General features: G+C 39.2%; 1 protein-coding gene across 2 annotated transcripts; it reads left to right on the top strand.

Annotated features, from left to right (window-relative positions):
* Window positions 1-4,675: 4,675 nt before the first annotated feature.
* RNFT1 (ring finger protein, transmembrane 1) lies at window positions 4,676-17,536 on the top strand. Of its 2 annotated transcripts, XM_047757922.1 has the most exons (9): window positions 4,679-4,840; window positions 6,105-6,562; window positions 6,766-6,842; window positions 8,898-8,998; window positions 10,456-10,609; window positions 11,259-11,417; window positions 12,369-12,434; window positions 15,926-16,027; window positions 16,664-17,536. In XM_047757922.1, exons 2-9 carry the CDS (start codon window positions 6,160-6,162, stop codon window positions 16,796-16,798), a joined length of 1,197 nt encoding a protein of 398 aa, XP_047613878.1. In that variant the 5' UTR covers window positions 4,679-4,840; window positions 6,105-6,159; the 3' UTR covers window positions 16,799-17,536. The 2 variants fall into 2 exon arrangements, with proteins under 2 accessions (XP_047613879.1, XP_047613878.1); XM_047757923.1 differs by lacking the exon at window positions 11,259-11,417 and having other exon boundaries at window positions 4,676-4,840.

Genomic DNA, 17,536 nt, shown 5'->3' with positions numbered 1-17,536 from the left:
GCACACAGACTGAACAGGAAGAAGCTGTCTTTACTCGTAGACAATAGTCTTAAGTATAAAATACCAAGGAATATTTTTTTAAAAAAAAACCCTCCAAAACTAATAAATGAGAATGGGTCATGTCATTCACAGCCATAGCTTTTACACCAAACTTTCTATCTCCAGATCTTTATATCAAAGTGCCAAGTAGATGTATCTATCTTCACTCTTATGTCCCAAGAACTCCCAAGACTGAGTGCTTCCAGAGCTGAATTTACTGTTATACTTCTAGAATTGGTCTTTTAAAAAATACATTTCCTATTCTCTTTGGTAATATGACCTACTTGTTCTAATATTTACACTTGTTCCAATATTTATAGCTTTCCAATACTGATTATCCATCCACCCAAGCTACAAAATGGAGACTCATCTTAGACTTCCTCTTACCCATTCCACATCTACTTGGTCACTTAGGGTAACCCATTAACTTTTGTTATGAAACAAACTGCCCCAAATCTAGAGGCTTAAAACAAAATATTTATTATTTCCTGTGATCTGAGGGTTGATTGGCTGATTCTTCTGGTGTGAACCATCTTAGTTGGGGTTGGATGGTCTAGGATGGCCTCACACATATGTTTGGGGCCTCAACTGGGAAGGCTGAGATGGTTGGGACACCTCAGGTCTCTCTCCAACTGGTCCCTCATCTTCTGGGAGGCTAGCCCGAATTTGATTACATGGTGGTAGAAGAGTTGCCAGCAATAAGAGGGCAAGCCCCAAATGCATAAACATTTTTCAAGCTTCTGCTAAATTACAGTTGCTTCATCCCCCTGGCTAAAGCAAGTCACATGAGTTAGTTGGTCTGGAAGAGGACTACTCGCCAGTATGGATTTGGGTGGGCATGGAAAACTAGCTTAAGAAAGGGGACAGAGGAGTTCCCGTCATGGCTCAGTGGTTAATGAATCCGACTAGAAACCATGAGGTTCCGGGTTTGATCCCTGGCCTCGCTCAGTGGGTTAAGGATCTGGCATTGCCATGAGTTGTGGTGTGGCTCGCAGACGCGGCTCGGATCCCAAGTTGCTGTGGCTGTGATGTAGGCCGGCGGCTACAGTTCCAATTAGACCCTAGCCTGGGAACCTCCATATGCCACAGGTGCAGCCCTAGAAAAGACAAAAAGACGAAAGGAAGGAAGGAAGGAAGGAAGGAAGGAAGGAAGGAAGATAGGGGACATAACTATCTACCATGTCTAACCCTATTGATTCTATCTTATCTCTTTCATATCATTCTTCATATAGAATCCCACTTCACTGAGGAGTTCAATTTCTTTTCGTGTCCTACCTCTACTACTGGTAATAGTCTTCCAACTGAGCTTGCATTGCTGCAAGTTACTAGCACATGAATTTTCTGGAAAACGCAAATCTGGTCACATAACTCTGCTGCTTAAAATTCAAGAGCTTCCCTTTGGCCATTAGAATATAAATACAAATTTCTAAATGAGACCCACAAAACCTTTCATTTTCTACCCCTACTTAATCATACGCATACTACTCTCTTCAGAAACGAAAAAACTAAGTCCTTCAACTGCTGTGGTGTTACAACACCATAACGTTAAACATAACTTGTTTTTTTCTGGTACGTCCTATTACTGCTTAGGTCCTGGAAAATTTCAACTTTTTTTTTTTTTTTGGTTATAGAATAAAATCAATGCAACTTATTTTTCAATATTCATCTCAAGTGCCGCAAATTTAATGAAGCATTTCTTGCCTGGCACAGTTAAATGCTCCCACTTCTTGTTTCCATCGCATCTTACACAACCTTCAATTACACTGTTTATTCTAACATATTATAATTACTTGTTTGGAGACCTGTCTAACCACTTATTTCACTGTAGGATGGGGATTATGCCTTTTTAATGACTAGTTTTCCAACAATCAAGTACAATTCTTAACACTTATAAGTACGGAGCAAATGTTTTGATTTGATCAAAATGTCCATTTCCAACATTCTAGATGACGGTAGAAAGAATATTTATAGGATAAGTCTGTCACTATCAAGTTTCATCATTAACTCAGTATGCTTTACTTCTTCAAATGTTACCTTTCAGTCAAGTTATTTGAGTGGAATATAGTTCCAAGTGTAATAAGAAACTTTCAATATGAACTATTATATCATCAATGAATATGTTAAAATGAGAATTTAAATATAATATTAAAGTATATAAATGTACTAAATTTACAAATGTACTGAAACTATCAATGTATTAAAACATACTGACATCCCATTGTGGTAGCTGATAATGTTCAAGTGAGTCTCTTTCTTCTGTTTCCTAAATCCTCATAAATTTTAAAGTTCAAAATAAAAATATCCATGTTGTAGCTGGAACAATATACTATACTATACAAATAAGTCTCCTTGAAAAACTCATTACAGTCCATGGCTTGGCTTCAGCCTTTGCTAAAGACTAAATGTCTACGTCCCCCACAAAATTCAATGTTGAAATCCTAACCCCCAATGTGATAGTATAATGAGGTGGGAGTAGATGATTAGGTCATTAAGGCACAGCCCCCACGAAGGAGATTAGTGAGTTTATTATAAAGAGATTCCAAAGAGTTCCTTCCACCCTCCCATCATGGGAGGACACAGCCAGAGACATTTGTCTATGAAGCAGGAAGCAGGAACTCACCAGACACCAAATCTGCTGACACCTTGATCTTGGGCTCCCCAGGCTCCTAAACTGTGAGAAATAAATTTGTTGTTTATAAGCCATCCAGTTTATATCTTACTGCATCCCCAAAGGACTAAGACAGAATTACTGACCCACAAAGCCAATTTGTCAGGAAGACTTACATTAAGCTCACAGAGACATACACCAAAAAAAAAAAAAAGCCAATTGGATGTGGCTAGCATACAGATACTCCTGGACGAGGGATTGAACCTGGGCCACAGCAGTGACAAGGCAGATCCTTAACCCACTGAGCCATGTGAGAACTCCAAAAAGAAAGCCCTATTTTAATTGACAATGGGAAGCAAATCTAATACATGTTGAGGGGAGGAGGTAGTGCCTTTCTAACCAAGCAAAATGGTTTGGCATTAAAATTAATCTGATTTAAGCACAGCTTCAAGGTGGATATTCAGGTTAAATAGTGGGTTCAGTAGTAGTCGATTATAAGAGAAAATAAGGTGCAAAAAATTTCATGATTAAGGAGGCTCAAAAATCACACACCAGGACTTCCTGTTATGGTGCAGTGGGTTAATGATCTTTCTTGTCTCTGTGGTGGCACCAGTTCTATCCCCAGCCTGGTACAGTGGGTTAAGGATCCCAAGTTACCACATCTGTGGCATAGCTCCCAGCTATGGCTGGGATTTCATCCCTGGCCAGGGACCTTTCATATGCCCCAGGAGCAGCAGAAAAAGTGGGGGAGGGAATCACACACCAGCAAACTAACTTGGGTAAAGTTGCTGTGACTGGCTTTAAATCAGCGACCGGTAAAAAGACAAAGTATTCCTTTTTTTCCACTAGATATTCAACTCATGACGTGTGTATATATAAGCAAATGTATCCTCTCTAGTGAGGAAAGACTGAACCCCTCACCGAAGCCATTGAATGTTTAATTTCAAGACTTGTAGGAAGACCATCAAGAGTTACCTACTTGACGTCAAATTCCAGATATTAAAGGGAAAAAACTCGAGGTTCAAAATAGAAAGGCTATTCGTGATGGGGGGGATGGGACAGATTCTTGGAAAACAAGTAACATTTAGAATCCATTTGGGCTGAGGATCAAGAGGTAAAATTTTTTGTTTCATTGTTCAAAGTTGTTTTTTTTTTTTTTTCCCCTTTTAGGGCGACACCTGCAGCACATGTAAGTTCCTGAGCGAGGGGTCCAAACCGAGCGTCGTCCGTGCAACCCCGGAACCTTAACCCACACCCAATGGGAGGGCCCAGGGATACGAACTAGTCCGGTTCTTAAACCCCCGAGCCACAAGAACGCTCCAAACTTTTTCTTAATACACCTTTTATTTTTAGAAGTTTTAGGTTAACAATTAGAGCGAAGACAGTACAGAGCTCCCTCTACCCCATAGAAAACAAGGTTTTTAAACTCTTAACTTCTACTTCCACCCCCACCTAAATTATCCTCACTTCCCCACTTCTGTTCTCAGGTTTCGGCAGGGTCTTGTTCTCACAGTGCAACTTCAGAATTGTAAAGAAAACCCGAGTTCAGTTTAAACTTCACCGCCCATCCACAACAGGCTCAGCTGAGCCGGGGGAAACCAGACCGCTCCCGCCCCCGCCCGGCTCGCTCAGAGGCGCGCCGAGCCCTCGCCAACGTGGCTCCTGCAGCTCGGAAGACGCGAGCCAGGGGCTGGCGCACGGGAGGCGGGACCAGATCAGCCCCCAACGGCAGGTTCCTCCCCCGAGGGCAGGTTCTCGAAGCCCAAACATTTTTAACCTCGAAACGTCCGGATCTCTGAGGAGGGGGTGAGGAGGGGTGTAGGAGGGCAGGTTACACAAACGTACACAGAGACTGGATGCAGCTCATGGTTTAACGCAGCCAGCTGCCGGGAGTTGTGGGGCACAGACCGCTCTTCACAGCCAGCACCCCTGACGGCCTACACCCCACTCGGGTCGGCGGCGCCCTCCCCTCGGCGCGTCGCCCGGGGGCGGGGCACGCGCGCGTGAGGACGTCCAGGGAGCGCGCGCGCGCGCGCGCCGCCGCCGCCGCCGCCGCCGCCGCCGCGGAGCTGAGTGGAGGTTGCAGGTGGTGGGGGTTTCAAGGTGATGGCCCCGATTGAAGGCCTCGAGGCGGCGTCTGCCACAGTTCCTGCGGTCGCTGCCCGGGCCTTGGTCCGCCCATCGTCATGAGAGGTTAGGTCTGGGGGAAGCGGATGAAGGAGGCGAGGGACCCCGGCGAATGGGTTCTGGGGAGAATAACTGAGGCGCTCGAAGCTCGAACGTGGGTGGAAAACTCTGTCCTGGAGATTCCGGAAGAGCCGTTTGCGTTTACTTTTCTTTTTTCTCCCCTTTCTTGCTCGTGCTTGGAGGAGAGTGGGAGGGTTCTCTGTTTTAATTTATGAAAAAAAGGCGCAGAAACTGTTCAGTCCAACGTCGGTCTTCGGAGGTTTGAGGAAATAAATAGTAGCAGTCGTGACGTTTGGAGCATCGGTGAAAAAGCCTTTAGTGAAAGGCAGTTAAAAACCAAACCGCCCCTCAGTAACTGGAAAAAAAAAAACTCAAACCTACGAATGAATAGAATGACATAATATCCCCTGACGTTAACCCCTGCTTCCTCCTCCAGAAACGGTTTCGTCAGCTGGATTGTGGCATCCCCGACAGCTACCCGCACTCATCCTGTGGGTTATTTCCCTGCCTGTGTTCGTTCCCCTTCCCTCCACGGTGCCATTTTTAACGGGCAGACCCCGTAACTATCCTTATTCAGACCAAAGAGTTACTTAGCAATTACGTGGTGCTTCTCCAAGCCTCCCTATTTTAAAGGTATTTAGGTAACATCCTTTGGGGGGCGGGGAAAGGTAATACTCTTGGTTTTAATTATTGGAAACTTTTTAATTAACTTTGCGAAAGCTGTTTCAGCATAAAACGAAATTTGTAGGTCACCTGAGTGAAATGTTTATGATTAGTTCTCCATGATGATATTTAATAAGGAGTTAAGATTTAATTTTTTTTCTTCCTAGCCTTTCCAAGCATTAAAAAAGAAAAAGAGATTCACACTTATGAGATGTAGAATCTGCATCAGAGATGAAAGTGCTCCAGTTAGGCATAGTAAATGTGCTAAAGTATTCAAGTATGAATGAGTTCCAGGACTCACATTAACGTCTGCTGGGCACACATACTCTGACAATTTTGCTGATTCCTTCTGTCATTAGAGAACTGGAAGCATTGGAAGCTCAAGTTTTCATAGCAGATGTTCCCTAAAAGATAGTTTGCAGAGGGTAGCAGAGCCTTTGTGTAAGAGAAGAGGGAAGAGTCTAGTAACAAGTGAGTGACTGTTAGCCTGAAAATAATTCGTCTGCTGTGATTGTCAGCCTCTCCTTTAGAGAACAGACGATTCCTAGTGAGCAATTTAATGCCTGTATTTAACTGTTCAGTGTTTTTTCTGCTCTTTGAATTTTAGGAGACAGAGCCTTGAAGCCAAGAACTCTGAATCACAGAAAAAGTATTCCAGGGTCATGCAAGCCAACTGTAGCCAACTGCACAGTTCTCCACAAACTGCAGGTGGTGAGGATGCCTCAGTCTCCCAGTGTGTCCAAACGAGATTGACAGGAGAAGCCTCCTGTCTTTATTCTGGAGATGTTCATATCCAGATAAACGCCATACCTAAAGAATGTGCTGAAAATCCAAGCTCCAGAAATGTGAGATCAGGTGTCCATAGCTGTACCCATGGATGTGTTCATAGTCGCTTACGGAGTCACTCCCACAATGAAGCAAGGCAGCCTGATGATAACGACTCAGAGTCTGGCGATCATGGTAGTAGCTCCTTCTCAGAATTCCGATATCTCTTCAAGTGGCTGCAAAAAAGTCTTCCATATATTTTGATTCTGGGTGTCAAACTTGTTATGCAGCATATTACAGGTAGAGTATGATGGAACATAGGGTGTTTCATTGCTAAAATTCAGCTAATTTTCTTTGTTTATTGCTAACTCTAACTTGTGTATATGAGTTTATTTTCTGTTAGCTTTTGAAATTATATTTGCTTCCTTTAAATTTATATCATTGTGTTAGCTTTTTTTTTTTTTTTTCCTCCTTTGAATTAACTGGACCTTATTTTCTAACAGGAATTTCTCTTGGAATTGGGCTGCTTACAACTTTTATATATGCAAACAAAAGCATTATAAATCAGGTTTTTCTAAGAGTAAGTATAACCAGTAACTAAAAAAAAAATCATTAAATGTTTTTCCCTGTAGAATTTTATACTCATTTTTTTGAGAAATAGGGATTAAGATAGTTTATTTGATAAATAGATAATCCATTATATATTAAATGTTATCTAAATGACCTGGAATAAATGGTCTGTCCTAATACTGAATTGTTTCACCTTATTTCATTTGTATGTTGGGTTCCTGATAAAGAAAAACTAGATAGAAGGATTAAAAGGTTTAGAATGCACTGATCTGATTTGTCAGGTGCATTCATGTCCTGAATTAATTTGACCATACTAAGTTATATAATCACTATTAGAAACTTCAGGCTTTGTACTATAAGATTTAAAATAGGAGTTCTCTTGTGGCACAATGGATTAAGGATCTGGCGTGGTCACTGCAGCGGCTTTGGCTGTGGTGCAGGTTTGATCCCTGGCCTGGAAACTTCCACATGCTGTGGGTGTGGCAAAAAAAAAAAAAAGATTTAAAATAGTTAAATAAAAAATAAAATGCACCTTGAATACATGGGTACTGAACTATTTATTTAGATCTCTCTTATTTAAAGGAAACTAAAGCCAAGAAGTTTTTCCAAAACAAATTATAAGAGTCCTATTCATGTAAACTATTGGGAAAACAGGATTCATTTATAAAATTTCACCTTCAAGCAACTTTAAAGTGTTGCATCTCTGTAAAGAATCATGCATTTTGACTGAAGATTTGTAGTTAGACCCTGCCAAACCATGGAAGTTTAATTCATGGTTTAAAACTAGTAAAACTTTAAACTAGTAATTAAAACTTAACTATAAAACTAAGATTAAAAACAAGTTATTGGGAGTTCCCGTCGTGGCGTAGTGGTTAACGAATCCGACTAGGAATCATGAGGTTGCGGGTTCGATCCCTGCCCTTGCTCAGTGGATTAACGATCCGGCGTTGCCGTGAGCTGTGGTGTAGGTTGCAGACGCGGCTCGGATCCCGCGTTGCTGTGGCTCTGGCGTAGGCCGGTGGCTACAGCTCCGATTGGACCCCTAGCCTGGGAACCTCCATATGCCGCGGGAGCGGCCCAAGAAATAGCAACAACAACAAAAAAGACAAAAGACAAAAAAAAAATTATTGGAGTTCCTGTCGTGGCACAGAGAGAAATCCAACTAGGAACCATTAGATTGCGGTTTGGATCCCTGGCCTCACTCAGTGGATTAAGGATCTGGCATTGCCGTGAGCTGTGGTGTAGGTCGAGGACTCGGCTCAGATCTGATATTGCTATGGCTGTGGCATAGGCCGGTGGCTACAGCTCCGATTCAACCCCTGGCCTGGGAACCTCCATGAGCCGCAGGTGTGGCCCTAAAAGGACAAAAGAAAACAAATTATTTTGTTAAATTCTTACTGAATTGTCTGAGAATTTTAAAATTATAAACTCTGATTAATGCATTTTTTAAAATTGTTCTATTGGGGAGGGAAAAATAGGGAGCTGCAGAAATATTCTTTTAGGTGGGTACTTTATGTCAGTTTGTAGATTTGGCTTCTTTGAAACATGGGTAATGCTGTTAGGCAATGAAGACACTTGTATTTTAAAAATTTTTATAAATATGTGTTCCAGGTGTTCCCATCGTGGCTCAGTGGTTAGGGAATCCTACTAGGAGCCTTGAGGTTTCGGGTTTGATGCCTAGCCTTGCTCAGTGGGTTAAGGACCAGATGTTGCTGTGAGCTGTGGTGTAGATCACAGACGAGGCTCGGATCCCACGTTGCTGTGCCTGTGGTGTAGGCCGGCGGCTACAGCTCCCATTACTCCCTAGCCTGGGAACCTCCATATGCCGCGGGTACAGCCCTAGAAAAAGACTAAATAAATAAATAAATAAGTGTTCTATTTTGTTCACAGAGATATATAAGATAGATTGTGGTGATGTACAATTTAACAAATATTCTGTATTTTATTAAGATAAATCTAAGATAAAGCGTTCTAAGTTAGTATATTAGTCATTAAACTAGTTTAATGATATTTAAAAATCTGGCATAATTCAAAGTAACAAATTATGAAATTGTTTATTTTTCAGGAGAGGTGCTCAAAGATCCAGTGTGCTTGGTTACTGGTATTCTTGGCAGGATCTTCTGTTCTTTTGTATTACACCTTTCACTCTCAGTCACTTTATTACAGGTAATTAGAGGTCCAAGTGCACAGTCACATTTTTAATGTAATTATATTTTCCATAACACTTTGCATATTTCTTACTTGCACATACTTACTGTTAGAGTTCAATTTTTACCTTTCTGTTTCCTTCCAAGATTGAGAGCTTAAAGTGATTTATTCACATTTCTATACCCAAGTGAGTGTCTTCCCTCATAGCAAGAGCTCAATAAGTAATTTTTTTAACACTTAATTTTTGCTACTTAAATTTCTACTTTTATAATTAATAGCTGTTAAAATACCATTAGGTTGTTGGTGGTGGTCTTTTTCATTTTTATGAATAAAAATTACATGTAATTAAAATATACTTATTTTGATATATACATAAACATTGTGATTACCACAGTCAAGGTAATTAAAGTATCCATCACCTCCTTTTTTGTCTGTGTGTGATGAGAACACTTGATCTTTGTTTCTAGAAGAAGCTTTGATAAAGGACAGTAGTCGATAAGTTTCCATGTCAGATGGAAATGACCCAAATTTCAGCTTTAGTCAGTTAATTGGAAGTCCTAGTATCAGTGGCGTTGGAGAGATGGGGGATAAATCTGGGATGTAGTTTATAGATGTAGCCACTCAGATTGGATTGGTTAGGTAGCAGAGAAGAATCAAGGATGATACCTGGGTTTTTAGTCTAAGCAGCTGGCTGGATGGTAGTGCCATTTACTGGGCTGGGAAAGACTGAAGAAGGAACTGGTTTTGACGGGGAAATCAGTAATCTTGTTTTGAACATGTTAAGTTTGAAAGCCATGTAGAACTGTTAAGTGACTACAGGTTTGTTATAAGTTCAGAATAGAGGTTAGAGCCATCAATTTCATTGTTATCAGCATTTGGCTGATGTTTTTAAACCATGCAACTTGACAAGACTAAGCCAGGGAAAGAAAGTATAGACAGAGAAGAGGACCCAGGACTGGACATGCCAGCAATTAGCTAGAGGAAGAGCAGCAAAGGAGACTTAAGAAGGAACCATCAGTCATAGATGAGAACAGCTAGAAGAGAGTGGTATCAAGTCTAGGAAGAAAATATTTCAGGGAGGGAAGGTAGGGGGAGTGACCTTTGAATTTAGCAGGAGGGAGGGAGTTGGTGATCTTGACAAAAGCAATTCAGTGGAAAGGATGGATGGAATCCTGGCTGGAATTGTTTGAGGAGAGAATGACAGGTATCTAATATTTGTGGATTTTTAAGGTTACAGGCTACAAAGAGATCAACCATGACAAGTTAGGAATACTTCTTTAAGAAGGAAAGATTTGAAAATGTCTCTTAAAGCAAAATGATCTTCCATTCTGTTTACATGAACTCTAGCACCTTACCAAACTCATATTTTTTACACATCAAGTGAAAGTAAATTATTTGCTAGCAAATTTAGAACCCCATCAACACTTTATTTTTGAATGTGACTCTGATAAGTTTTAATGTTTTTCTTTTGGTAGCTTAATTTTTTTAAATCCCACTTTGGACTATTCGAGTTTCTGGGAAGTACTTTGGATTGTTGGAATTACAGACTTCATTTTGAAATTCCTCTTCATGGGCTTAAAATGCCTTATTTTATTGGTGCCTTCTTTCATCATGCCTTTTAAATCCAAGGTAAGAAACTGACATGTTTTATTGGAAAGATGTTAGTAGACATCATTAATGCTATTTAGCCTTTATTTAAATGACTCCTTTTATAATTTTTCAGTTTGCTAAATAACCCAATTTTAATTATCTGTCTGATCTCAGACTGACAGCTCTTTGTACAAAGATTTTAACCTAAATATTAATCTATTTCAGTAAAATCAGAATAACATTTGCTTTGGAATAGCCTAAAAATCAGTTCCTACTTCATATATGGGAAAATATTTATAGTTATACTTCTGTTTTCCAGGGCATTATCAGTTGATAACTAACTGACATGCAATTATTCAGTACTTTTCCATACTCAGTAAAAACTTTAATATAAATTTTTGTAATCAGCAAAATGTTTTATTATACAGCATTATAGAACATATAACATTTTAAAACATTTCCACTGTCATTCTTTAGAAATTCCTTGAAAACAAACCACACGGTGACTATAATATCCGAGAACCATCTTGAGGTTGCCAGTCAACCATTATCATTATGAAGATCAATTTTATAGTCATTTGTGTTATTGTGCCATATACTCCTGTTCTCAGTCCAATATGTAGTATTTGAACAGTGTATATACGTAGCTTGGGTGGCTCTAGTTGTTTTTCTTTTTCTTCCTTTTTAGGGTTATTGGTATATGCTTTTAGAAGAGTTATGTCAGTATTACCGAACGTTTGTTCCCATACCAGTTTGGTTCCGTTACCTTATAAGCTATGGGGAGTTTGGTAATGTAACTAGATGGAGTCTTGGAATATTGCTGGCTTTACTCTACCTCATACTAAAAGTAGGTAACGTAATAAATCTTGTCATTTATGATGATTCATAACGTGTTCACAGATTTTACATACTACTTTTCTCTTTGTTGTGTGGTTTATTTATCTTCATATCACTAGTTTGCTGTAATAGCAGATCCTGTATCTACTTGGAAATGGAAAAATGGAAATAAGTGTCTTTATCTTACCCAGATTTTATTGGGGGAGTGGACCTCCGCATATCTCAAGGGAAAGGAAGTAGAATAGAACATCCTCATCCCCAGCAGTAGCATCTGTCATACACATAATTCTCAAAATAGTGGAGTATCTTGTCCTGTTCTCCTCAACTTAAGCACTTTATGAAACTTTATTTAAACTTTTATTATAATTGATTTACAGTGTTGTCAATTGCTGCTCTACAGCATAGTGACCTAGTCATACATTTTATATATATATATATATATATATACACACACACACACACACACAATTATTTTGCTCATACTATCTTCCATCATGTTCTATCAGAAGAGATCGGATATAGTTCCCTGTGTTATACAGCAGGACCTCATTGCTAATCCGTTCTAAATGTAGTAGTTTGCATTTACAACCCCAAACTCCCAGACCATTCCACTTCCTCCCCCCACCCCCTTCCTCCCCCCACCCTCTTATGAAACTTTAAATGTGCTAAGGACATGTGAACTAGGTAAAATTGCCTTGCCTTTGATTTAAGTTTATATTTATCTTGACCAAATTGTAAGTAGGAATTCAGATACACTTCACCTTGGTTAAGAGCTGGCTGAAATTGAAAAATTGAGTAAAAGATTCTATAATTGGACTTTAAATATATTTAGAATGAAGTGATTAGCTGTGATATGCAATGAGCAGTAAGTTATTCGCAGCACTTAATATTAGCTCTGATCTCTGGGTTTAGCAAGTAGGGCTCTTTGAGTTAATGAATTATCATTTCTTTTCTCTTTCAGCTTCTGGACTTTTTTGGACATCTGAAAACTTTCACACGGGTTTTGCGAATATTTTTTACACGACCAGTAAGTATTTTTTATCAGGAAAAACACTTTTTACCTTTCTTCATTATAAAAATGTTTTAGTTAAGCAATTTTACAAGTGCAGATTTCATGGTTTTTTTAGCAAAACTTCTAATATTTGTCATTTGGGGCCATGATGCTATAGAGGTTTTATTTCTGTGATCAGCTTTTTTTTTTTTTGTCTTTTTGCCATTTCTTGGGCCGCTCCCATGGCATATGGAGGGTCCCAGGCTAGGAGTCGAATTAGAGCTGTAGCCGCCGGCCTAAGCCACAGCAACGCAAGATCCAAGCCGAGTCTGCAACCTACACCATAGCTCACGGCAACGCCAGATCCTTAACCCACTAAGCAAGGCCAGGGATCAGACCCATAACCTCATGGTTCCTAGTTGGATTCGTTAACCACTGAGCAACGACGGGAACTCCTGTGATCATCAGTTTCTTGAGTTGCACATTGACAGCTTCCTAATAGTTGATGCAGTGCTTACATATTCAAGTGTGCCTCTTGCCCCTTCAAAACACTTGACATTCTTAAAGGTTTATAAACATTTCCTTAAAAACCTTATGAACTTTTGTTCCTCTTTTTTAATCCATAAATGGTGGCTGTGTATTTCCATTAACTCCTTATTCAGCTTCTATGAAAGTGCCTATACTATAATTTATTTTGTATATGAAAACCGTTCATTACCAAAAGTAATGTCCCTTGAAATTTTCTTACTGGAAATGTTTCCCCACCAATACACAATTCTGTATGCACGGTTCACAGCATGGAATTTAATAATAAATTGAGACTCCAATGTCACTTATAACTTTATTATGGGACTCTACTGATGTAACAAACCCCAGAGAAAGGGTTTCTTAGTAGCTTCAGAGGTTCTCAATATATAAGTGTGTCACCAGATTTCCGTTTCTCAGTTTTGCAGTTCATTAGGTACTTAAACAATTATGTGGTTAGCACTCAGGGGATCTGACTTACAAGAATGCGAACCTACTAATATATGTCTAAAAAAATGCACCACCAGACACCAAGATTTTTACAAAGTAGACTAAACTAATTGCACAGGGCACTCTTTCCCTAAGATAATAAGGTAACAAATTTTGCTGCATCCTATTCAGACTTCTTTCTTTAGACAAGATACAGTAAAATTGAGACTTCAGCTTTGGTTATCTAATTGATTATGTAAGTATCAGCCATTTTGCTATAGTAATTAATCTAGTAAGGCTTGACCTGAAATATGTTTGATGTTCTTTCTCTGCGAATCAGAGAGAGACTATCACAGTCATCAGTACTCTTTTATTCCTGAGACGCTTCACGTTCTTAATGTTGCCAGGAAAGTGGCAGTCACCATCAGGATGTCTTCACCTGAAGGGAATCTGCAACATGCAAGACAAGAGTGCTATTTTTTTTCTTTTTATGGCCACACCTGTGGCACATGGACATTCCCAGGCTAAGTGTCGAATCAGCTGCAGCTGAGGCCTACACCACAGCCACATGTGACCCATACCACAGCTTGCAGCAATGCCGGATCCTTAACCCACTGAGTGAGGCCAAGGATGGAATCCACATCCTTGCAGATACTGGGTCCTTAAACTGCTGAGCCACAATGGGAACTCCCAGGAGTACTATTTTAAAAGCTTGCCAGCATCCATATCTGCCGTTTTTCTCTGCTAAATGACATTTACTGAAGGGAAATTGGCACCAACATCATCCATCATTATCTTTTTTTCTAGAATCTTTAACATTGCCAGTCTCAAAAAACCTTTTTCAGCATTTTTATCCTTTGAATCTTAGTTTGATTTTGTAACCCCTTATAACAGGAAGTTTAGATCATAGCTTCAGGGGAGTTCCCGTCGTGGCTCAGCGGTTAACAAACCCAACTAGCATCCATGAGGATGTGGGTTCTATTCCTGGCCTCGCTCAGTGGGTTAAGGGTCCAGCATTGCCGTGAGTTGTGGTGTAGGTTGCCAACCCAGCACTGCTGTGGCTGTGCCATAGGTCAGGAGCTACAGCTCTGATTTGACCCCTATCCTGGGAACCTCCATATGCTGCAGGTGCGACCCTAGGAAGATAATAGCTTCAGGTTGTTGAATCAAGTCATGCTTTTGCTCTCATTACCATGACTGAAACTTGAGCATTCTTTCTTTTCCTCAGCCACCTTTTCCATATCGTCTCTACAGAAAGCTGATCTCATTTGTAACATTTTACCGCACCTAGTTAATGACTAAATTCTGTGAAGTTGATGAGGAAAGTATTAAGATCTTAAAGAGATCAGAAACTTTTTTGGGACTTCAGAAGAAAAGGAAATCCAAAGATTTGCGTTATTGTTTAATTTTGACAGTATAACTCTGTGCAGGTGACATTTTGCAATTAAGTTCTTTTGTAAAATTGTCTCATTCTTTCCTAGTACTAAATGCTCTTACTTTTGTGGTAAGGATGCTAGATGAAATTATTTTTAGATTTAGTGGCAGTACACTGTTCAGTGGTCACCAAACCTTCACATTGAGAGCTTTGAAAAATTTGATTTCTAGATTACATCCTGGTACATCTGGAACTACTGAATCAGTCTCCAGTGTGAAGTGCAAAAGTCTTTTTTTCTTCTTCTTCTTCTTTTTAGGGCCACATCTGTGGCATATGGAAGGTCCCAGGCTAGGGGTCAAATTGGAGCTGTAGCTGCCGTCCTACACCACAGCCACAGCAACACTAGATCTGAGTTGCATCTTGTGACCTACACCCCAACTCACAGCAATGCCAAGTCAAAAATCTATTTTTAAAGCAGTTTCTACGTGAGTATATTGACAGCCATGCTCTTGATTAACTTTTTGAACCAGTGCCATAGGTAATAAGTGGGTTCAACTTGGTAATACTCGTTCACAGAGTATATGAGTATAGGTTATATAATGCTTAATTACATTTCAGATTGCTTACTCTCTTAAGCCATCTGGATCTGAAGCACTGTCATTATTTGGGAATCCAATGAATCTAACAATCTTCCAGGATCCTATTATGTTATTACATAATGAGTTCACATTGATGGGGTCTATCCAGATATGGTTCTGCATACATAGTTTGGCTTTGAAATGTTAACTCTTTGGGAGAGTTTTAAAATGCTTATTTCGGAGTTCCCATCGTGGCGCAGTGGTTAACGAATCCGACTAGGAACCATGAGGTTGCGGGTTCGGTCCCTGCCCTTGCTCAGTGGGTTAACGATCCGGCGTTGCCGTGAGCTGTGGTGTAGGTTGCAGACGCGGCTCGGATCCCGCGTTGCTGTGGCTCTGGCGTAGGCCGGTGGCTACAGCTCCGATTCGACCCCTAGCCTGGGAACCTCCATATGCCGCGGGAGTGGCCCAAGAAATAGCAACAACAACAACAACAACAACAAAAGACATAAAAAAAAATAAAATGCTTATTTCCCAGGAGATTTGAGAAATACAGTATCACCTGTGTATTTGAGAAACAGGAAAAGAAATTTGTAGATGAATAGAATTTATCTTTACAGAGTTATGGAGTGGCTGCCAGCAAGAGACAGTGTTCAGATGTGGATGATATTTGTTCAATATGTCAAGCTGAATTTCAAAAGCCAATTCTTCTCATCTGTCAGGTAACTCTATTTTTAAACAACCTAAATACAGCAATTCCCACTTGCAGAAGTCACGTTTATGTTGATTATAAGGGACAAAATGGATACACTGTTTAGCAGAAAGTAACATTCAGGGCACATACTAGTTATTTCTTATTCTGATTAGGGCATTGGTAGGTTAGCTAAATCTTGTCCCTTTTGTTCTAATGACTTTTATGTAGAGGAATGTATGAAGGGGAAAAATAATTCTGATGGCAGATTGGATACCAAAATGGTTGGAAAACAGACTATTTTAAATAACTGAATACTAGTCTTTGATTAGTATAAGGTCCTTTCCTATACTTTATTTCAGTAACTCTTCAAAGACTTTATTAAGCTATTAAGTCATTATACCTGATCTTAAAGATATCACCTAAGGCTGGCTTGTATTTTATTGAAAGAGGTTAAATGGATAGTACAAAAGAGTAACTTGGGTCTCCACCCCAACATGGCTCTTTGTGTTCTTAAATGCCATACTTTGTTTTCTCATTTGGAAAATGAAGGGATTAATGTTCTCCAAATTCACTTTCAGCTCTAGAGTATGACTCTCTGCAATGTGATGACTTTAAAAATTAAAATGTTATCGGCTGTAAAATCTAGTTCTTAATTCCCTTACAGCATATATTTTGTGAAGAGTGCATTACTTTATGGTTTAACCGAGAGAAAACATGTCCGCTGTGTAGAACCATGATTTCAGACCACATAAACAAGTGGAAAGATGGAGCTACTTCATCTCATCTTCAAATATATTAAATTCAAAACTTAATATTAAGACTACAAAACACTAATTTTATTTGGTTACAGTGACTATGGATAAAGACACTAGAATGGATTTTGAGGGCTAGAAGTTAATGAAAATGTTTCCAAATGGTTTTAGATTATAGTAATAAATTGTATAGTCCAGTTTATTAAGAGTAAATCAAAAAACCCTATATTTAAGTATATATCTATAAGTAATGTTCAACCCAATGCATATGCAACATGTATTCTATCCTCATTATTTGACAGATTGCAGTGTTAAATTGTAAATGTTTTCTTGTTAATATTACCAAAATGACAACTGAGTAACTAGAACTAGGGTTTAAGAGGAATGCAGATATCCTTTCCTGACACTGTTTTCAAAATAAACAATATTTTTCATAATATTTTAAGATATATATTACCTGAAAGAATTTTCTTTAGCATTGACTTTTTTAATTCCCATTCTAAAAATCCTAAAATTTTTCATGAAATTTGTATTTTTAAATGAAAATTTAAATGCTGTATTTTATTTGTACAATCAGATTTTTAAAGGAAGATAAATTTATTAAGGATGAAATATTTTAATATTGTATTATTCTCTACAGTATGATTAACAGTCATTCAGAACAGATGATTTAAATTCCTTTTCTTTGTGGATATCACACATACAATCCTGCTATCAGCTTTAATGTTCTTGATCTTGCTTTTTGTATAGTGTCATGGACTTTCTATTAAAATAATTCACATGGT

This window comes from Phacochoerus africanus, chromosome 14, assembly GCF_016906955.1.
Source record: "Phacochoerus africanus isolate WHEZ1 chromosome 14, ROS_Pafr_v1, whole genome shotgun sequence".
Taxonomy (NCBI): domain Eukaryota; kingdom Metazoa; phylum Chordata; class Mammalia; order Artiodactyla; family Suidae; genus Phacochoerus; species Phacochoerus africanus.
This window is presented reverse-complemented; position numbering and strand designations above follow the sequence as displayed.